The sequence below is a fragment of the Leptonychotes weddellii genome, chromosome 7, assembly GCF_054177405.1.
Source record: "Leptonychotes weddellii isolate Sample4059 chromosome 7, ASM5417740v2, whole genome shotgun sequence".
Lineage (NCBI taxonomy): Eukaryota > Metazoa > Chordata > Mammalia > Carnivora > Phocidae > Leptonychotes > Leptonychotes weddellii.
Window position 1 is genome coordinate 55,101,561 of NC_138375.1, and position 23,451 is coordinate 55,125,011.

Below are 23,451 nucleotides of genomic sequence, written 5' to 3' on the forward strand. Positions count from 1 at the left end.
ATATCCTGCCACTTGACTGAATTCCTGTATGAGTTCTAGCAGTTTTGGGGTGGAGTCTTTTGGGTTTTCCACATAAAGTATCATATCATCTGCAAAGAGGGAGAGTTTGACTTCTTCTTTGCCGATTTGGATGCCTTTTTATCCATTGCTTTTTGACCAGATATATGTCACCTCAATTTTGCCACCACCCAATACATAGCACTATCACTCTACCAAAGTCCTTAAAATTATTAAACCTAGTGGTGGCATTTTCCTTCTTTGCTATTCTTAAATATATCCCTGAGTATTTAATAAATTTGTTGCCATTCTGAATAGAAATTTTCTCTTCATTTCATACTCTTTTTAACCTTTAAACTAGCCCTTGTTTTAGTGAAACTTGAGTCTGAATGGAACGTAAATATTTTTAGCTTTCCTAAGGTTTATTTCTAGTATCAAATAACTTTATGAATGGGGGCATTCTTAGAATGCTTTCGTTAATTTTAAACAGTGAATAATTTACCTCTGTGCCATCTTTTAATATAACATTACATAATTTAGTAAAGTGAAAAGTAAGTATACTTTTTTGCTGTAGTTTGATTTTTGAAAGTTTTCATCATCAAGTAGAGAAATACTCACTGGCATTATTTTCCTGAGAAATATATAACAGGAAATAAACAAAAGCAGGTGTATATTTGCTAAGGAAATAAATAAAAGCAGGTGTGTATTTGCCAAGTACAAAATTTTAAATTTTTCTTTAAGCAACAAACATATTTAACTTTAAATAAGATTTGATTTGTGTTTTAGCCATTCCCTAGAAAACAAAGTGTTAGGTGAAGTTTATGGTCTAAGGCTTTATTGAGGGGTGGGGAGAACACTGCATTTTCAAGGAAGAAAAAATGAAGGAAAAGGAAGAGTGAGAGAATAAGAGAAAACAAATAGAGTCGGTGCTCCTAATTCACAGATTTCATTTTTGCAGATTTGTGTACTTGCTAAAATTTATTTGTAATCCCAAAGCCAATAGTCATGGTGCTACTGCAGTCATTTTTGGATATGTGCTTGGTGGTGAAAAATTTGAGTTGCCTGATACCCACTTTCCCAGCTGAGGTTGAACAGATACTCTGCCTTCTTGTTTCATACTCTCATGCTGTAAATAAGTGTCCTTTTCATTGTGTGTGCCATATAGCTCACATTTTTGTGCTTTTTGTAAGTGGTTTTGCTGTTTTACAGTGGCCCCCGTTACAGTGCTGTAGTGCTGTCTAGTGTTCCTAAGCACAACAACAAAGCTGTAAAGTCCCTTACAGAGAGAATGTATATATTAGGTCTGCCTCGTTCAGGCACAAGTTGTTGTGCTTTTGGCCATGAGTCAATGTTAATGAATCAACAATATATTAAATAAGATGTCTTTATTTTATTTATTTATTTATTTTAAGATTTTATTTATTTATTTGACAGAGAGATCACAAGTAGGCAGACAGGCAGGCAGAGGGAGAGGGAGAAGCAGACTCCCTGCTGAGCAGGGAGCCCGATGCGGGGTTCGATCCCAGGACACTGGGACCATGACCCGAGCTGAAGGCAGACGCTCAACCAACTGAGCCACCCAGGCACCCCTAAATAAGATGTCTTTAAAGAGAAACACAGATAACACAAAGTTATGTGTTGATTGGTTGATGAAAATATTGTGACCGGAGTTCCTCAGGAACCTAACCCTGTGTCTCCTCTGGGAACGCAGTGGTTCAGTATTCACTCATTCACTTTTCACAATGCCTTTTTAGAACATAATTACCATGAATACTGAGAATTACATCTATAAGGTGGTACATCACACACCTGGTGTGAATTAAAAATTTTTTAATTTATCAATTTTATACCAATTTCATATGAAGAAGTTCTAAGTAACTGGAACCATAATACTGTTGCCTTCTGTGTGTTGTTATATGATACCTTTCTAACTCCTGGGAGAACACTACCAAATTGGAAGATTGTGAAGCTTCTGCCAGGAGTTTTCCCCAGAGGCCACATGGAACCACTGTGTTTGAAAACAGTCCATGATGATGGTGGGAAGATGGGGAACTATGGGCAAGCCACTTTTCTATTTCCTTACTTCTGCGTCCCATTTCTTTTTTTTTATTAAATTTTTTTTAATTTATCAATTTTATACATGTAGATCTAATTCATTCATTTTAAGTCATACAATATCAATTGAATGAATATGGCACAGTTTATTTCCCTATTGATAGACATTTGTATTGTTTCTTTTTTTTTATTATTATTATGTTATGTTAATCACCATATATTACATCATTAGTTTTTGATGTAGTGTTCCATGATTCATTGTTTGCATATAACACCCAGTGCTCCATTCAGTACGTGCCCTCTGTAATACCCATCACCAGGCTAACCCATCCCTCCATCCCCCTATCCTCTAGAACCCTCAGTTTGTTTCTCAGAGTCCATCGTCTCTCATGATTCGTCTCCCCCTCCGATTTCCCCCCCTTCATTCTTCCCTTCCTGCTATTTTCTTCTTTTTTTTTTTTTCTTAAACATATAATGTATTATTTGTTTCAGAGGTACAGGTCTGTGATTCAACAGTCTTACACAATTCACAGCGCTCACCATAGCACATACCCTCCCCAATGTCTATCACCCAGCCACCCATCCCTCCCACCCCCCACCACTCCAGCAACCCTCAGTTTGTTTCCTGAGATTAAGAATTCCTCATATCAGTGTGTCCCATTTCTTACTGAAGTCTACTCCTGGGGTGTTTAACTTTTTCATACTTCGTAGCTGTGTTCCCTGGCCTCTTTGAGGTGCCATTGGGGAAGCAGAGCTTCTGTTGGTCCTGCTGAGTTGGGAGGTAGGGGCTGGAGCTGTCATAGACCTCTCTTCTCCCTGGGTGAGGATTTACAACTGCAGGAACTTTGTGAATTTTTACTGGAGCTACAAGGCGAGTAGTTGAGGCCAGAGGTGGGGTGAGAGGTAGTGGTGAGGTTGGTGGGTATGTAAACAGGGCTAAGCAGATTCAAAGTGGGGCATTGAAAAAACATAAATATGTGTTTTAAGATATTGAGATTTTAAATTGAGTAAGAATGATGTTTTATGTAGAATTTTAAAATACCAATTTCATATGAAGAAGTTCTAAGTAACTGGAACCATAATACTGTTGCCTTCTGTGTGTTGTTATATGATACCTTTCTAACTCCTGGGAGAACACTACCAAATTGGAAGATTGTGAAGCTTCTGCCAAAAACCTATATGCTATTTTATCAGGAAAAGTTTAATATTCATAAAAGCTCCCAATATTATGATCATTTTAATTAAAACATGTTACTTAAACATATTTAAATATGGTCTTTTAACTTAGCAAATAAATTTATTTGTGCTCAGTCTATGCAATTCTAATTAAATAAAAATAATTTTGTAGTCATTTCAGTTTCATTCATCATTACCAGAATGTAAACCTCTTGAGAGTTTACCCAGAGATTTTGTTTTATTCATCCTGTATCCCTTCTGTTTGCTCGTGCTAGTAGACTGGCTGCTTCTTTCAGGCTTATTTCTTTTGTTTACACCACCCTCCATCTCTCCTTGTTTCTCTGACCTGTTCATCTCCCTGTCGTCCCTCATCATTCATTGAAACCTTTGACAGCTAGCTCAGAGTTTTGTTCTCTTTCCCAAACTCTGCTATCTTATGGATGACTTCAACTTCTTTCCCATGAGATCATGTTACTCTACTCTTCTCTATTTATAAGCTTCCAGTGGCTTCCTGTCACACTTGAGACAAATTCCGGGGTCCTGGTCATGGCTCAGAGCTTCCTGTACTACCTCTCTGACTTTGTTTCCTACCCTTTCTCATTCAGCTCCTGGCCTCCTTGCTGTTCTTTGAGTGTTCCCAATATGTTCTCCCTTTAGGGCCTTTGCTTGCACTTCTCTTCTGCTAGGAATGCTTTCTTCTAAATGTTTGTATAGTCCTCCTTCACTTCAGTCAGGTCTCTACACAGCTGTCTCTTTCTGCTCTGACTTCCCGGTCCAAAATAACATCCTTATCCTAGTTCATTTTTTTCATAGAACTTACTACCTCTTGATGTTTATTTGTTCATTCCACTAGAGTAAGGGAAGGAATAAGCTTTATCTGCTTGGTTCACTGCTGTATTTTTATCTCATCTGCCTGGCAAAACCTTAATCCTGAAGGAATTCAGAGTTTTCTCCTATTTGTTGAGTGATAATAAAAGAAATTGTAAACCTCTGTATATAGGTACCATTTGTCAATTAAGGTATCATTTTTACCTCAGCTGAGCTCTCAGAATTGCTCAGTGATTCTCTCTTTAGTAATTCTTGTCTTCTGACTTCCAAATACATGTTGAACTGTTTCACTTACATGTTCTGTTTCACATGTGTCTTCAATTCAGTAACTAAAATTAAACTCATCTCTTCCTTCTCCTTCCAGCCCTGACTCTCTTCACGTGTCTCATCACCATCCACTCATTTGTCTAAGCCTGCATCCCAGGAGTTAAGGAATCCTTAACTTTTCCTTTTATCGCTCTCCAACATCCATGTAGTCTTCATCTTCAAATCCTGTCAGTTCTACCTTCTAGTTAGGCCAGTTAGTCAAGTTGTTTCTATCTCCCCTCCCATTTTAGCTCCTATCATCTTTCATATGGGTTCATGCTGCAGTTTTAAATAGATACCTTGCTTCCTCTCTGGCTTTCTGAAGTACAGATCTGATTATGTCAGTGCTTTGCTCAAACTCTGCAATGCTTTCCATTGCTATTGGGATTAAAATCAACATGGCTCATCAGGTTCTTCATGATCTGGCTCCTGCCTGTCTCATTAGCCTCATCTCCTGCTGCTGATTGCTTTATAGCCATATTGAACTTTTTTCAGCTCTTAAATGAGCCATGCTTTTTCTTCCCTCTCTAGTTAGCTACACAGGCTTTCTCCTTTCTCTCAACACACTCTTTCTTTGCCCGGTTCCATCCTAGAATATTATGAATCTTCACTAATTTCTTTGTATTGTTTATTATAGCACTTGTCATTCTTTATTTTAATGGCTTGTTTTATGTCTTTCCCTGTATAGACTATAGATATCTGGAGGACTGGGAATGTCTATATCTTGTTCACTGTTATATTCTGGACTTCTAATGCACACCTGCCGTATAGTAGGCCCTCAGATATTTGTTGACTGAATGAATACTCATTTATTTGGATAGGTAGGGGAATATAAACAACTGAGTATCCAAAATTCATTTCTTTGAATTTGAAATGGTGTGCTTATACTTGGACCAAATTATTTAATGATATATTTGTCTTTTTATTCCCTCCGTGCTCTTTACCAAAAATAATTTAACATAATGAAAAAAATAAATGTAGGCTAATAAGTTGAAACTGAAAGTGAATATTAGATATGCAATACAAGCTTTGGTCTTAAGTACTTTTCAAGGTGGCCACAGATCTTTGAAGGGCACTGTGGCAGAGACTGCCAGCTGTACAGTGTCTCTGCCTCCCTGCTTCTGAAGTCATAGAATACCTGATTCTTTTGCCAGGCATGTGGCCACCTGAATAAAGAGTAGATTTACTAGACTCTCTTGCAGCTAGGTGTGGTTAAGTGATTGTGTTCTAGGCAGATGTGGTATGTACAAGACATGTGGACAAAATGGGTGGATCTGAAGTACCCATCATCAACCAGAAAAGTGGTTGTGTGAATGGAGGCAAGTATAACAACAAGATGAAAGGCACCTGAGTCTCTGGCACACCATGGAGCACTAGCTAGTCCTAGAGCGCTGTCTTGGATATTTGCCTGAGAGAGAAATAAATATCTATATTGTTTAAGCCATGGTTATTTGGACGTTAGGCTGTTGCAGCTGAACTTCTTGTACAGCTACCAAAACTTCTTTGACAAATGGATCCTGTACCCTGCTGGGGACGCTTCCCTGCTTTCCTGCTGGGATGCCATTTCCTCTTAGGCAAATGCAAATCACCAGCTTCACTTGAGTTATAAAGGCATCCCAACAAACTGTCTTCTGGTTTCACATCTTCCTAGGGTTTTGGAATGTATGTTATAAAAAGGAAATAAAAGTAAAGGAGCAAGTACATAGAATCAACAAAGAGCTAGAATAGGAAAAGGGAGGTCCCACTCAGTAAAGAATTAAAAAAATAAGGTATGTCTGTTTAAGTCATGTGAAATATCACCTGGATCTAGACATAGATGCATATATCTATTTATTTAACTAAAAATTACTCCCAACTATCTGCTAATTCGGAAATACCCAGACTGAAAGTCAGCTTTGTCACTCCTCTCAAAATTACAGAACAGACACATCGTAGGAAAAAAAAAACCCTAGCAACCTGGCTACAGTAATCTAATTCTTAAATTTGTTCTTCAATAAGTTTCCCTTCATAAATTTTAATGGTATTAAAGATATTAGGTAAATGAAAGTTACTTTTAAATAATATAAATATAGGAAATCATAACCATAAAATGGTTTTCAACATATTATTTCATAATACTTTGGCAACAAGTACCAACTTTCTTTTTTTTTCCATTATTTCTTAAGGATTGTTATTTATTTATTTGACAAAGGGAGTGCAAGGAGGAGCAGAGGGGGAGGGAGAGGGACAAAGCAGATATCCCTCTGAGTTCAGAGCCTGACTTGGGGCTCAGTCCCAGGACCCCAAGATCATAACTTGAGCTTATCCCAGAAACCAACAGTCAGACGCTTAACTGACTTAGCCATCCAGGTGCCCCACAAGTCCCAACTTTTTAAAAGAAGTTCATACACTATAACCTAGACACCGTAGAATTCTTTGGAAGTAGGGAAGAGGGCAGTAGTTATATTTCCCTGAAATCTGAGTTTACATTCAGAATGAGATGCTTAAATTTTGAGATAGTCTTTAACATTTTATATCCATTAAAAATAATGTTTTGGGAAAATATTAAATAATATGAAAAAGATAATTGATCAAGATATATTTATTGAGACTGATCGCCGGAATAGAACACAAGGTCTGGTAAAGTAATCTGAATGCGTAAATGAACCCAGTGTATATGATAAGGGATGTAGTTGAAATGGTGAGCAAATGATAGACTATATAAGAAAGAAATGGTGTTGAAGCACCTGGCTAAAATGGGGAAAATGGGAAAAAATGTTGATCCATACCTCACAAAATGTGTTCAAGATAAGTTCAAATGTATCAGAGAGGTAAATGTAAAAAAAAAAAAAGAAAAGAAAAAAAGAAACAAACAAACAAAAATACCTCAGATTTAGCTAAGACCTTGTTAGTACGCATAATCCATTTAAAAAATTGATGAAAGGGGTGCCTGGGTGGCTCAGTCGGTTAAGCATTTAACTCTTGGTTTCGGCTCAGATCATGATCTCGTGGGTGGTGGGCTTGAGCCCCAAGTCTGGCTCTGCACTTAGCGAGGAGTCTGCTTGAAGATTCTCTCCCTCTGCACTCCACCCCGCACTCATGTGTTCTCTCTCTAAAAGAAATAAATAAATCTTAAAAAAATTAGTGAAAATTTTGCAAACCAAAAACTTCTCTGTAGCATTAAAAAACACCATAATCAAAGTCAAGAGACAAATGAAAACTGAGGAAAAATATTTACAGCTGAATCAAAGGCAAAGGACTCCGTTTTCTAATATATAAAGAATTTGTAGAAATCAACAATAAAAAGACAACCCAGTAGGAAGAATTGGCAAAGGATGTGGACAAATATGTCACAGACAAGGACATATATATGCTTAAAAACGTGGAAAAATTTTAACCTCACATACATGAGAGAATGCAAAATAAAACTGCACTGAGATGCCATTTTTCAGATTTCAGTGAATTTTAGAGTTTCTTATCATCTGAATTATCTGAGTGTATATAAACACTTACAGACTGATGATAAGAATATAAATTGTTTCAATTTCTGTGGAGAGCAATTTATTAATAGTATCAACATTATACAAATTTATGTTCTTTAAACTAGTGGTTTTACTTTTAGAAGTGTATGTTATAATAATGTACATGTGTGAAATGATGTGTACAAGATGGTTAATTGCAGCATTGTTGCAACAGCAAAAAATTTTAAGCCATGCCCATGTGTAGGAGAATGTTTGAAAATATAATGGTATATTCACGTAATAAAATGTTAAACAGCTGCAAGAGAGAATGAGGAAGTTCTTAATAGCTGACATGGAAAGATCTGTAAGATAGTTAAATGGAAAAAGCTAGGTTTGGAATCATAAGTATAGTATGTTCCATATGTTGAAAGGAGTTGGGAGGAGAATATATAGTCATATTTGCCTGTATATACATTTAAAAAAATCTCTGGAAGGACATATAAACTGTTAACAGCATATGTGTATGTTCCTGTGTGCATGCACGGAAGGAAGCTTGCAGGTCGGGGCTAGACATAGCTGCCTTTGTGCAGTTAGAAAAAAGAAGACAAAGGTGCTGGTCCTCAACAACCCCTACATCTTGGCCCTTAAAAAAGATGATTCTAATAAGCTGATTTTGTTAACATCAGGCACTTGGCAGCCATCCACTGGAAACTTTTAATGAAAATAGGTAATACAAGGATTTCTCTTTTGAAAACTCTAGACTAAGCTTTTCATTATATTGAATTACATTTTTTCTCTAGGAAATTTGACTTAACCTTCAGTTAATTTATGATTATCTGGTAATAATAGTTGTGTACTTGTATTAAAAATACTTGATTTTATTAAGATCACCTTGTAAATTATTCCAGATAAAATTTTTATTATTCATTGAAAATATGACCCCCAAATATATAATTATATAAAAACATAAGGTTTATTGAAAAAGTAAAATACAAAACTACACATTCAATATCATTTTTCTTTTACCAAAATTTTATATACAGATATTAATTTATATCTGTATGTATGTTATATATAGTTATAGGTATTTACTTATATATATGCATAATATTTATATGTATCTGTCATATGCATTTATATGTAAATTTTTAATGAAATAACAAGTATGTCCTTGTAGGTTTCTGTGTATGTACACATATGTGTATGTCTTAGGAAAAAGACTAGAAGGAATTAGGGACTTAGACCAAATTGTAGTATCTCGTAGTACTCTCTTAGTAGTAAGATTTCAGATGTTTTTAAAAATATTTTCTTTATTAGCTTTTGTATTTTTCGACATTTTACAGTGATTACATATTATATTACATTGACAATAAATGTTTTAATGTTGTTTCTCCAAGAACTTTTACTGAAGCTTTTTTTCTCCTTCATGAAAAGAGTTTTTCAGCTTATATCTTTAATGGATACCGGATTGCCTCAGTGTTCTAATGAGAAAATAGAGCTTGCAATTCTGTGGTTCTTGGATCAGTTTCGTAAAACGTATGTTGGCGATCAACTTCAAAGAACCTCAAAGGTAGGTTTTTACTAGAGATTTTTTTAAAAAATGTTACCGAAAATGAGGAAAGATGTTCACATATAGTAGCTTTAAGCTGAATGGTATATTTAGGTAATTTCTACCTAAGAAATTTAATTGATCAATTGAAATCAATTGATTAATTGGCATTGAAGGCAACGTGAGATTAATTTGCTTGTTTTATGCCTAGATTTACCATTTTCTTTGAAGATTGATTGGCAGAGTTAGTGAATATTTTTTATGTGGCTAGTCATTAAATAATTAAGATTGTTTTAAACACTTTAATAGATTTTGCCTTATATTTATTTCAAGGTTTAAAACAAAAGATTTACTCTTTTAGTAGTTCTGGGATTTTTGGGGGCACTTATTTATGTGGTTTCCAGTAAATTTTTCGCTCATTGCTCGGCATTTTTACATGATAACTGATGAGGACCAGGAGAGCTAGACATGTCTTTGAGAGGCCACAGTTAAATCACCTTAACATAGAGGACACTCGTAGTATGATGATTGAAAGTTTAGCATCAACAAATTTAGATGAATAGATCTTAAGACATAATGAGGGATTATTAAGGGCATTTATGTGAACTCTAACCGGATATTTAGTAGTACTTGTGACACTGAGTAAGATCTATGAGGTTTTCTTCTTCTGAAATAGTAACTCTTTCCAAGCCTTCTTTGTAAGAAGTCCTGAGGATAGTCTTATCTCCTCTGGATTTATAGCTTCTATCAGTAACATTGAAGGATTTCTTACTTGAAATATTTAGAATAAGCTTTTTATATTGAACTGAGCTTTTTTCCCCATGGGAAATTTAGCATAACCTTCAATACGTTTATGATTTTCTGTTCGTAATAGTTGTATAATAGTGGGAAAAATTTTTGTTTGATTTTGTTAATATCATCCTTTAGTTTATCTTTGCTTTTTCAGAAAGTGATATAGCTTGATGCTTCCTTTGTCAAATATATTGTGATATTTTATTGCCATTTCAATAAAATTTTCTTAGAATTTAGGTCCCATTGAACGAGACCATTAGGGAGAAAAAGGAGTAAGTAGAAATAAATGTTTTAGTTTGATAGTAAGACAAATTAGAGTCAGACAAAAATTACATGATATGAAATTTATACAGGGTACCTCTTTTTAAAATCCCAGTTGTGTTACTCGAAGGTTGAGAATAAATCGAATTATGATAAATTGTCTTATTTTAAATGTACTCAGAGAGTTTGATATTTTGCTTTCACAAAAGTGAATACTCTTCAAACATTATAATCCAATATTTGTTTGGTCTGGGTCTTACATCAGAATAGTGCAACATGGAGTGAAAAGCCTTCATATTAACTGTATTTAAAATACTTGGAAAGATGTATGTAAAATGACACTAGTTGTTTACAGCAATGGGATTTAGGAATTTTTTTCCAAAATTTTTATTTGTCGTATTAAAAAAAGAAGAAAAAATATATATGGGAGTTTCAGATATCAAGAAACAGGTCACAGAAAAATACAGACATATTTATATATCTTTTAATACAAGGTAATTGTGGAAAAAAGTGAATTATACAAGGTCAGTTTTTCTTTTTTGAAAGAGCTTACATATTAAGAAAAAAATGAACATATCATCAGACTGGTGTTGATTCTTTCATTATAATTTTAACATTTTTGGTGTATGCATCAAATGCTGTTTTTTTCAAAGAGTGTTTAGTCCTACAGTGATTTTATTTCTAGGGCATTCCTACTGCACAGTCCTAAAGGGAAGCCAGAGCTTTCTGCTTTCCTTTTCTCTGGCTTGTCTGCCAATCTGCCTTTATAGGAGCCTCGAGGAGGTTTTTGGGGGGTCCTTGATACGTGCCCTGGCACTCCTCTAGGAAATCTTCACACTCCTAGTCCTTACAGTAATCCTGCAAAGTTGGTATTATTTTGTTGTTTTGCTTTTTCAAAGTTGGTATTATGGTTCCCATTTTACAAATGAAACAAAAGACCATCTGAGACATTTATTAAGTTCTCTATACACTAGTTTTCTGGCAACCAACCAAGGAAGACCAGATGGAAAATATTTTTTTTTGGTGAGTATATTGTCACATTCCAAATTGTGGCGAAAAAAGGGGAGAGTGTTAGATACTAGTAGGCAAAAAATATTTAGTGTGCACTTACTTTTTTAATCAGGAACTGTACTAAACACTCTTAAGCATTATCTCATTTAATTGAATCATACAGAGCATGACTTACAAAGTTCTTCCCAGTCTTTTTTCTACGTATGTCACCAGTTACGTGCTTCAGTCCTCCATACTCCATACTTGTACTGCATACTTTATGTGTACTAAACTTTTCTCAGCTCCTTCAACAGTTTGTGTTCTCTGCCGATTCTGGGTCTTTGGACAAAATGTTTCCTCTGCCTAGAACATTATTTATTTTAAATCAAACTTCCACCTGCCTTACTCTGCTGACTCCCCAACTTTATCTTTCATATCAGATACCCCATCCTTTAGGATGACCTTCTTAAATTCTGGGAGAGTTCCCTTTTTCTCTGTGTTCTCTATTTTAGCATTATTACACCGCATTGTAATTGTTTGTTAGCAAAACATATATTGACTATAATTTGGGTTAGGACTGTCTCTGCCTTTTTTATTATCACTTCCAAGTGCCCGGCATATTGCTCATATGCCTTCTACTAGATAATGGTTGAATGTATGTATATACTTAGTAGAATTCCATAGGATTTGGGCCTAGATCTCATGCATAATACATTCATGTGATAAAGGCTACGTTCTTGAGTTGGAAAATGATGCTGACTTTAGTGAAATTATTTGGCAGGTTTAAAGAAGGTATCCTGCTAAGCATCTTGAAATTTTTACATATGCATAATAAGTGCTCCAGGAACCCAGGTGGAATCATTGAGGAATCCTAAGTGATGTATAAAATAGAAGTATGTGCTATAAATGAGAAAGAAGAGTCATAAATTGTAGCTGTAGGCATTTATTGAAGAAATAGTCTGTGTCCAGGATTTCACATAGCATTTGACAGGCATCTGATTTCATCTCACAAAGACCTGTGGGAATAGTTGTTTTTATTAACACTCTGCCCACCCCTTCTTACAGATTTGGAAACTGAGGTTTGGAATGGTTAATTAATGTGTTTAAATGGTTGAATCTGGATTTGAACCCAGGACACCTGATAACAGAGCCTGTGATGCTAATCACTTTGCTGCATTGCCTCCTGTTGGGTCTTTAATATTGAACAGGCCTTTCAGTCTCAGTAGGTCTTACTTAATCTCCGGAAACCCATTCCACCTATTGTCCAGTTTTGAGGAGGAATGACTGTGAACCCAAAATTTCCACTTTGTTCTTACTTGTTATATCTGATCTGTCACCTAATCTTGCTGATTTTATTTTCTTAATATCTCTCAGCTTCACTCTTTTCTCAGGCCCTTAGGTTTTATCCTTATTGGTACTGCTTGTCATTTCTCACTGGACTTCAAAAGTCTTCTGACTGTCCTCTTTGTTTCCTTTTTTGCCTTTTCCCCACTTCATTTTCCATACTGCCTCCAAAGTCATCTTTCCTTCAGTAGAAAACCAGAGAGAATAATGTAAGGAACACTCATACACCCACCATACAGCTTTGTCAAATCTGAATGCTTTGCTATATTTGCTTCAGATCTGTATATTTTTAAATGAAACATTAATGGCCCGTTGTTGCTCTGATTCTGCCCCCAAAGTAACCATTATCCTAAATTTAGTGTTATTTTCATTCATGATTTTCTTCTATTCCCACATTTCTATGTATTTATAACAAAACATAGCACTGTTAACTTTATAGAAAATTAGTATGCAGAAACTTGCTGTTTTTGATCCACATTATTTTTGAGATTTATCCATGGTGATACATATAGTCCTAATTTATTTTAGATATTGAATGGTATTACAGTATATTACTGTGCCATTACATACTCATTTTTCTGTTAATATATGTTAGATTGTTTCCAGTTTTAAAGATTATAGAAAATCCTGCAGTAAACCTTCTAATAACTTTTCCCTCATTCATGTGTATGAGTGTCTTGAAGGTAAATACTGGGAGTGGAATTGCCGGGCTGTAGACTACATATCTTCAGCTTTACAAGATATTATCAAGTTGCCCTCCTAAGTGTTTGAATAGTTTATTCTCCCTCTCCCAGCACAGTATGTGTTGCCGTATGTTGTCTCAATACTTATTTTTGTCAGACTTTAAAATTTGCGGAATTTCTCTGCTTGAAATTCTTATTGGCTTCTCATTATATATAAAATAAGCTCCTTATTATGGTCAGGTTTTTCCTACCTTTGCAACCTTTTCTTTTGACACTGCATTCTACTATATGACCTGTTTTATGTGTGCTACACTTCTTTCCCTCTTGCCTATTCCTGCTTACTATCCAATGAATATTAATAAGTAACTACTGCATATTAAGACCAGGGATAAATGGCAAATGGGATGGTCCATCTCTCCACTAAGTTTGTAATTACAGAGGAAGATGGGCAAATGAAAAATAATAAAATTTACCCCCACTTATACATTGAAATGGTATATAAATAAGGAAAAGGCAGACTATTACATAAAGGATGCTAGACTTTTGGTTATATCTATGTAAAAATTTGGATTATTACTTCACAGCATACAAAAATCAAATCTAAGTTAGTCAGTGAATCTTAGTGTGAAAAGCAGGAGATTATGATTTAGGGATAGGAAGGATTTTTTTTAAGGCATAAAAAAGCCCAAACTCTAAATGCAAAGGTTGATTAATTCTACCCATATTAAAAATAAAAATTTCTGCAGCTCAAAATACACAATAAACAAAATAAAAAGACAAGCTAGAGATAGGATAAGACCCTATACATGTACCTTAAAGAGAATCAATATTCAGTTATGTAAACAATTTCTGTGAATCAATAAGAGAAAAACAGCCTAATAGAAAAATGGGCCAAAGAGATGAATAAACAATTTACAAAAGAGGAAATCATAATTTCTAATCAACATGAAAAAATATTCGTCCTTTCATGGACTTAGGGAAATGCAAATTAAAGCTATAGTGAGATACCATATCATACCTGTTACCTGGAGACAGTTAAAAAGTCTGATGAAAGCATGTATTTGTGAGGAAGTAAAATAGGAAACACTCCTATACACTTCTAGTGGAATCCAAACCAGTAAAATGTTTTTGGAAAATAGTTTAGTAATATTCTTGGAAAGTTGAAAATACGTATACTCTTGGACTAGGTGAAAACTGTAAAACATTGTTGAAAGAAATGAAATGAGGCCTAAATAAATAGATATATACCATATTTATGAATTGGAAGACTCAATATTGTTAAGATTTGTTAAGTAAAGTAAGGTATGATAACAATATGTCATCAACTAGAGAATTTCAATAGAGATAGAAATTATTAAAAATAGAAAAAAATAGAAATTCTGTAGTTGAAAAGTACAGTAATTAAAAATGAAAAGGTCACTAGAAGGCCTCAACAGTATATTTAAACTGGCAGAAGAAAAAATTAACAAACTTGAGGATAACGTCTTAAGCATCTGCCTTCAGCTCAGATAGTGATCTCTGAGTTCTGAGATCAAGCCCTGAGATGGGCTTCATGCTCAGTGGGGAATCTACTTGAGATTCTCTCTCACCTCTCTCTCTGCCCCTCCCCCACTCCCTTGTGTGCATTCTCTCTCAAATAAACAAATCTTTAAAAAATAAATAAATAGAGCAATAATGGCTTAAAACTTACCACATTTGATGAAAAACATTGCACATCAAAGAAGTACAACAAAGGTCCACATTAAAAACATATCATAGTAAAAATACTGAAAGAGAAAATGTTGATAGCAGCAAGAGAAAAAATATCATCAGTTACCAGAAGGGAGGAAGGTGGGGGGATGGGTTAAATAGGTGATGGGGATTAAAGAATGCACTTGTGATGAGCACTGGGTGATGTATGGAAGTGTTGAATAAAAACTTTAAAGAAAAAGAAAACTACTCATTACATGCAAGGGGACACCAATTAGATTAATAGCTGATTAGTCTTTAGAAACAGTAGAGGTAGGAAGATAGTTGGACGACATGGTCAAAGTGCTGAACCAGTAACCAATAATTCCATGTCCAGCAAAACTGTCTTGGAAAATTAAAGACACTACCAGGCAAACAAAAACAGAGAATTCATTGCTTTCAAAGCTGCCTTCTAAGAAATACTAATGGAAGTACTTTAGGCTGAAAGCAATTGACCTGAGATAAATCCACATGAAAACACAACACTCATTATATATAAAATAAGCTCCTTATTATGGTCAGTGAAGGTAATTAAGCAATTATAAAATATAGTACTTTTAACTGATTTAAAAAGCAATTGTATAAGGCAATTACATATTTTATGCACATATACACTGTATTGATGGCATATAACATATGTAATATGTACTGTATTTGCCAATAACAGCATAAAGAAGATAAGTGGAGCAAAGTTGGGGGCTAAGGAAATGACACAAGATGGCAACTCAAATCCACAAGAACCAATAAAAAAGAACCAGAAATGGTAAATAAGAAAGCTGATATAACAGACACTTTAGACATATGTTTTTGCTCTCTTTCTCTCAACTTCATTAAAAGATGTAAAATTAAATGAAGAAATAATTATCATGATTTATTGTTGGATTTATAATATATAAAGATGTAATATATTTTATCATATAATAACAATAATATTACAAAAAGGGAGAAAAAGGAATAGAGCTATATAGGAATAACATTTCTTTATCTTTTGGAATTAAGTTAGTATAAATCTGAGGTAGATTCTGATAAGATGAATATGGTGAGTCCTAGGGAAACTACCCAGAAAGTAACTAAAAAATATATAGTAAAAAAAATTATTAAAGTTATTAAAATGTTACACTAGAACATATTCATTTAATGTAGAAGCAGCACAGGAAGGCTAGAGAAAAAAAAGTGACAGAAATGAGGGACATAGATCTAACAATGTAAATAATAACATTAAATTTAGACTGGGTTATGTAACCCAACCAATAGTAGAGATTATTAGATTGGATTTTTAAAAAAATAATGTTGCACATGCTATCTATGTATAGAGCACACATTTTAAATTCAAGAATACAAATAGATTGAAAGTAAAAGGATGGCCAAAGATATATCACATAGACAGCAACCATTAAAAAGCTGGAGTGGCTATACTAATACCAAACAAAGTAGACTTTAAAACAAAAAAATGCCACTAAGGATAAACAGGAACATTTTATAATGATAAAAGGGTCAACCCATGAGGAAGATATAGCAATTATAAACATATATGTACCTAACAGCAGAAGCCCAAAATATATGAAACTAAAGCTGACAGAAATAACAATACAAGTTGAAGACTTAAATGCCCTAGTTTTAATAATGGATAGAACAACTAGGCAGAAGATCTTTAAGGAAGTTGTAGACTGGAACAACACTATAAACCAACTAGACCGTAGACGACTATAGAACACTACACCCAGCAACAGCAGAATATGCATTCTTTTTTTTTCTAAGATTTTATTTATTTGACAGAGAGAGAGCATGCACAAGCAGGGGGAGCGGCAGGCAGAGGTAGAGGGAGAAGCAAACTCCCCACTGAGCTGAGAGCCTGACATGGGGCTCAATCCCAGACCCTGGGATCATGACCTGAGCCGAAGGCAGACACTTGACTGAGTCACCCAGGTGCCCCCAGAATATGCATTCTTATCAAGTACTCACAGAACATTGCCCAGAACAGACTATATGCTCAATCATAAAACAAAACTCGATAAGTTTAGAAAAATTGAAATAGCACAAAGTATGTTCTCTAATCACTGTGGAATGCATAGAAATCAATAACAGAACGAAATGTGAGGAACCTATAAGTATGTGGAAATTAAACAACACACTTCTAAATAACCAATGAGTCAAAGAAGAAATCAAAAGGGAAATTAGGTAATAATTTCAGATGAAAGAAAATGACACAACATACAAAACTTACAAAATTTAGCTAAAGCAGTATTTAGGGGTAAATTTATAGCTATAAACACGTACTTTAAAAATAAAGAAATATCTTAGGTAAATAGCCCAACCTTCTACCTTAACACACTGGCAAAATAAGAAGAAACTAAACCTAAAGCAAGCAGAAGGAAGGATATAATAAAGATTAGAGTAGAAATTAATGAAATAGAAATTTGAAAACAATAGCAGAAGTCAGTGAAATCCAAACTTGGTTCTTTGTAAAAAAAATAAAATGAAATTGACATACCTTTAGCTACATTGACAAAAAAGAGAGTACTAAAATCAGGCATGAAATAGAGGGCATTACTATTGACCTTACAGAAATGAAGATGATTATCATGGAATATTATGAACATTTGAATGCCAGTAAGTTAGATAACTTAGATGGAAAGGAAAAGTTTGCATAAAAATATAAACTCCTGAAACTTTTATACAAGAGAATATAGAAATCTGAATAAAAGTATGACAACTAAAGAGATTGAATTAGTCATCAGACTACCCACAAAGAAGAGCCTGGGCCCAGATAGATTCCCTAGTGATTTCTACCAGACATTCAAAGAATAAATACCAATTCTTTATAAATGCTTCCAAAAAGTGGAAGAGGAGGGGACACTTTCCAACTCATTCTGTGAGGCCAGTTTATACCAAGTTTATACCAAGACCATATAATTGCAAAAAAAAAAAAATGTACTCACCAATATTTCTAATGAATATAGATACAAAAAAAATTTAAAAAATACAGGCTAACTGAATCTAATGACTTATAAATACTTTCCTCTGATCAAGAGCAAGACAAGGATGTCTCTTTACTTATATTAAACATTGTACTAGAGGTTCTGGTCAGGGATATTAGACAATAAAAATTAAATAAAGGCACCTAGTTTGGAAGAGAGGAAGTAAAACAATCCCTGTTCACAGCTGGCATGATCTTGAATAATATAGAAAATCTTAAGAATCACCTAAAATGCTATTAGAACTAACTTTAAAAATTGGTAGGTTTGCAGAATAGATGATCAGTATAAAAAAATCATTTGAGTTTCTATACACTTGCAATAAACAACCTGTTAATCAAACATTTCATTTACAATAGCATTAAAAAGAATTAAATACTTAAGAATAAATTTAACAAAAGAAGTACAGAACTTATAAACTGGAAACTACAAAGCATTGTTGGAATAAATAAAAGAAAACCTAATAAATGGAAAGATATCCCATGTTCATGAATCAGAAGACTTACTATTGGGGTACCTGGGTGGCTCAGTTGGTTGAGCATCCGACTCTTTTGGCCCAGGTCTTGGTGTCAGGGTCATGCTTGAGCCCTCAGCAGGGAGTCTGCTTCTCTCTCTCTCCCTCTGCCCCTCCCCGCTTTCTCTCTAAAATAAATAAATGAATCTTTAAAAAAAAAAAAGAAGACTTACTATTAAGATGGCAATACTCCACAGATTGATCTATAGCTTCAGCACAATCTTTATAAGAATCTTAGCTTAGTTTGCAGGAATTGGCAAGCTTATCATAAAATTCATATGAGAATTCAAAGGACCAAGAATAGCCAAAACTATCTTGAAAAAGAGGAACATTCCCTTCCCAATTTCACAACTTACTACAAAGCAACAGTAATCGAGACAGTGTGGTACTGCATAAGGATAGCCATACAGGTCAGCGAAATAGAATTGAGAGAGTCCAGGTATAAACCCTCACATTTGCAGTTTATTTTTGACAAGGATGCCAAGACAAGCCAGTGGAGAAAAAGTAATCTTTTCAACAAATGGTGCTAGAACAACAGGATATCCACATGCAAAAAAATGAGGTTGGAACCCTAATTCAAAATGAACCAGACTTAAATGTAAGAGTTAAAACTATGAAATTCTTAGAAAGAAACATAAAAGTAAATCTTCATGACTTCAGATTGGGTCATGGTTTCTTCAGTACAACACTGAAAGCACAAGCAGCCAAAGACAGTAAGAAATAAATTGGACTTCATTAAAATTAAAAACTTTTGTGCTTCAAATAACACCATCAAGAAAATGAAAACACAACCCACAGATTTGTAGAAAATATATGCGGATCATTTATATGAAAGGGACTTGTATCAAAATTTATAAAGAGCTCTTACAACTCTATAATAAAAAAATAAGTAACCCAATTTAGAATGGACAAAGGATTTGAATAGACATTTCTCCAAAGAAGACACACAGATGGCTAGCAGGTGCATGAAAAGATGTTTGACACCACTATAATTCATGAGAAATTAAATCACTGTAATTCAGGAAAATTCATGTCATTAATTACAACGAGATACCACTTCACAGCCCCTAGGATGGATATAATCATAAATACAGATAATAATATTGGTGAGGATGTGGAGAAATTAGACCTTCATACACTAATGTGAGCATGTGAAAATGGTACAGCCAGTTTGGAAAGCAGTCTGGAAGTTCTTCAAAAAGTTAAACACAGGTACTATATGATCCAATAACTCCAGTGTATATACTGAAGGGAAATGAAAACACACATCAACATAAAAATTTTACACAACTGTTCACAGAAGCATTATTCCTAATATCATGAAGTAGAAGAAAATCCAAAAGCCCATCAACTGAGGAATAAATAAAAAGTGGTATATCCCAAAATGGAATATTATTCAGTAATAAAAAGGAATGAAATATTGATACATGGTACAACATAGGTGATTCTAGAAAAGATTATGCCAAGTGAAGGAAACCAGGAGCCAAAGAACAAATATTGTGTGATTTTGTTGATATGAAATTTCCAGAATAGGCAAATCTGTAGAAACAAAAGTAGATTATAGGTTTCCTAGTAAGGGTTTTTTTTATGGTGTTGAAAATATTCTAGAATTGATTGTGATGATGGTTGCAAATATCTGAATATACTAAAAACCATTGATTGTGTACTTTAAATGTGTGAATCATATAATAGGTGTTTCAGCTATTACAAAAAAAAAAAAAAGACAAAGCTCACTTTTAAAATGGGGAAAAGATTTAAACAAGCTCATCGAAAGATGACATTTAAGTGGCCAATAATCACAAAAAGATGCTTTGCTAATTATCAGAGAAATATTAGGACAGGTGGGAGGTCATTGGGGCTTCTTGTCTTTTTCTTTCTTTCCTTTTCTTTTTCTTTTCTTTCTTTCTCTTTCTTCTTTCTTTCTTTCTCTCTTTCTTTCTCTCTCTCTCTCTTTCTTTCTTTCTCTTTCTTTCTTGTTTTCTTTCTTTCTTGTTTTCTTTCTTTCTTTCTTTCTGGAACTGATAGATTGCCTAATATGTTGGATCATATTGAGAGGAATTGAGGGTGTTTACAGATGTGGATTCATGATATAGAAGCATAGAAAATTTAGGCAAATGAAAAGTGAATCAAACTAAATGTACAAGAAAGGAAATCCAATCATAGTACTATGTAGCTTATTTGTGAGTAATAGGTACATTGTCATAAATATGTTAGGGAGTCAAAAGATAATGTCTGAAGTTCAGAAATCAAGAGAAATGGCTGGATCAGCATGTTATTTAGAAGAATGCATGAAAATAGTAAAAGAAATAGCTAAAAATGTTGAAAGTGGGTTTACTGAGTATCAGAATCAGAAGTAGAAAGGAGTATGTCAGAGGATGGCAGCTTTTCATTATTGCTCTTTGATTTTCAAATGATGTATATGTATAATTTTAATAGAAATATGAATTAATTTGGAAAGTACAATATCATACATGTAGTGATAATGGTAAGCATAAGGTGTCATAAGAGCACAGAGGATGGGGTATTAGCCCAAATGTTGAGAATCAGAGAAAGCTTCTGGCAGAGGGAAATCCTGCATGGAATCCAAAAGAATTAGTAGAAGCCATGGGAAAGGAAGTAAAGCAGGATGCCTGTTCTAGGAGGCAGGAGCAAAGCCTCAAAGGTTCCACATTGGAAGAAATCCAAATAGATCGTTATAGCTAGGGTTCACAGTATCCTCAGTGACCACTGCAGAACCTAACATTAGTAAATTCTCAGTAAATGTTTGTTGAATTAATGAATACATAGTTGATATATGGAAAGGGATTAAGAGTGAGAAGTCTAGGAAAGGAGATTCATGACTGTCATATGCAGCCTACCTTGTATCTAGAGCACCAGAAGTCTAGGCAGGAAGATATAGCAAATTCAGGCATCTACAAACTGACCAGTTTGTCATCGAACTATGTGGATTGTTTCTGAGATACATAAATATTCTGGACTTTAGTGACAGTATAATTACAATAATCCAGCATTCTCTTAGAATAAAATGTACTAATTAAAAGTATAGCTAATAGTTTAACTGTGTGTGTAAATAGATCACCCTTGTAAAATATTAGGATAGAATTTAAAACATTAAAATTCTTTTAAATATAATAGAGTCTTTCTTAGGTTACATAAGAATTCTTGATATATTTTTTATTTTTGTATTACATCAGTTCTGTGGTAAATATTACCTGCTTCCTTTGATTTCATTATATAATAGATGCCACTATTTAGCATAATTTTATATATTGCCTCAGCTTATTAGTTGTATTCAGTTTTAAAGTTACATTTACATTTTAAAATGTGATAGCCATTCACTTAAGTCCATTTTAATTTTTAATCCAATTAAAATTAGAAAAGGAAGAACGCTTTTAAAAAAAAACACACACATCTTGGCTTCTGAATATTTACCAAAGGTTGGAAGTTTTGTTTTATTTTGTTTTGTTTTTTTAAAGATTTTATTTATTTGAGAGAGAAAGTGAGTGAGAGAGAACACACAAGCAGGGACAGAGGGAGAGGGGGAAGCAGACTCTCCACTGAGTAGGGAGCCCGACATCGGGCTCGATCCCAGACCCTGGGATCATTGGACCTGAGCCAAAGGCAGAAGCTTAATCGACTGAGCCACCCAGGTGCCCCTGGAAGTTTTGAACTTTGTTCCTAAATCCCTTATTCAAGCCAACCCTATCATAAACATCAGTTTTGCTTTGGTTGGTTGCAGAATCTCACTAATGTTAGTTAAAATGTGGTTGTTTAGATCTTGGAATGTATTTTCCTTTAAAAATAGATCCACAAGGAGCTGTTTTTTCATTTAAATTCAATTAATTAATATATGGCCTATTATTAGTTTCAGATGTAGAGTTCATTGAGCCATTAGTCTTATATAACACCCAGTGCTCATTACATCCTGTGCCCTCCTCCACAAGGAGCTATTTAATCAATGACACTGATAAGACATAGTATTAATACAACTTGTCTGAATTTTGGCCTCCTAGGCTAGGGTACCAAAAATTGAGGAGAAAGCAAGCTTCTTTTTCTTCTTAGGATTTAAAATTTGAAACAGGCAAATTAGTCTTAAAAATTAGCTCTGCCTTTCTTCACTCCTGGTTTTGACATCCTGGTTTATCTTTCTCAAGATTGCTTTGGCTATTTGGGCTCTTTTGTGGTTCCATACAAATTTTAGCATTATTTGTTCTAGTTCTGTGAAAAATGCTGTTGGTATTTTGATAGGGATTGCATTGAATCTGTAGATTGCTTTGGGTAGTATTGACATTTTAACAATATTAATCCTTCTAATCCATGAGCATGGAATATCTTTCCATTTGTTTGTATCATCTTCAGTTTATTTCATCAGGGTTTTACAGTTTTCAGAGTACAGTTCTTTCACCTTCTTGGTTAAGTTTATTCCTAGGTATTTTATTCTTTTTGGTTCAGTTGTAAATGGAATTGTTTTCTTAATTTCTCTTTCTGCTACTTCGTTATTAGTGTATAGAAATGCTACCAATTTCTGGGTATTAATTTGTATCCTGCAACTTTACTGAATTCATTGATTACTTCTAGTAGTTTTTTTGGTGGAGTCTTTAGGATTTTGTAGATGCAGTATATCATCTACAAGTAGTAACAGCTTAACTTCTTCTTTACCAATATGGATACCTCTTATTTCTTGTCTGATTGCTGTGGCTAAGACTTCCAGTACTATGTTGAATGAAAGTGGCCAGAGTGGACATTTGTGTCTTATTTCTGATCTTAGAGGAAAAGCTCAGTTTTCCACCACTGAGTATGGTATTAGCTTGGG

At 34.2% G+C, this 23,451-nt stretch overlaps 1 protein-coding gene across 8 annotated transcripts in view; it reads left to right on the plus strand.

The window, feature by feature from the left end:
• Positions 1–23,451, plus strand: part of RANBP17 (RAN binding protein 17) — a 310,785-nt gene that overhangs the window by 61,971 nt on the left and 225,363 nt on the right. For all 8 annotated transcript variants that reach the window (XR_014146975.1, XM_081826302.1, XM_081826303.1 and 5 more), the window contains one exon: positions 9,237–9,372. Coding sequence is in view for 7 of the 8 variants with exons in the window: in XM_081826302.1 (XP_081682428.1) it covers positions 9,237–9,372 (136 nt within the window). In the remaining variant the exon portion in view is untranslated. The remainder of the gene's footprint in view (positions 1–9,236; positions 9,373–23,451) is intronic.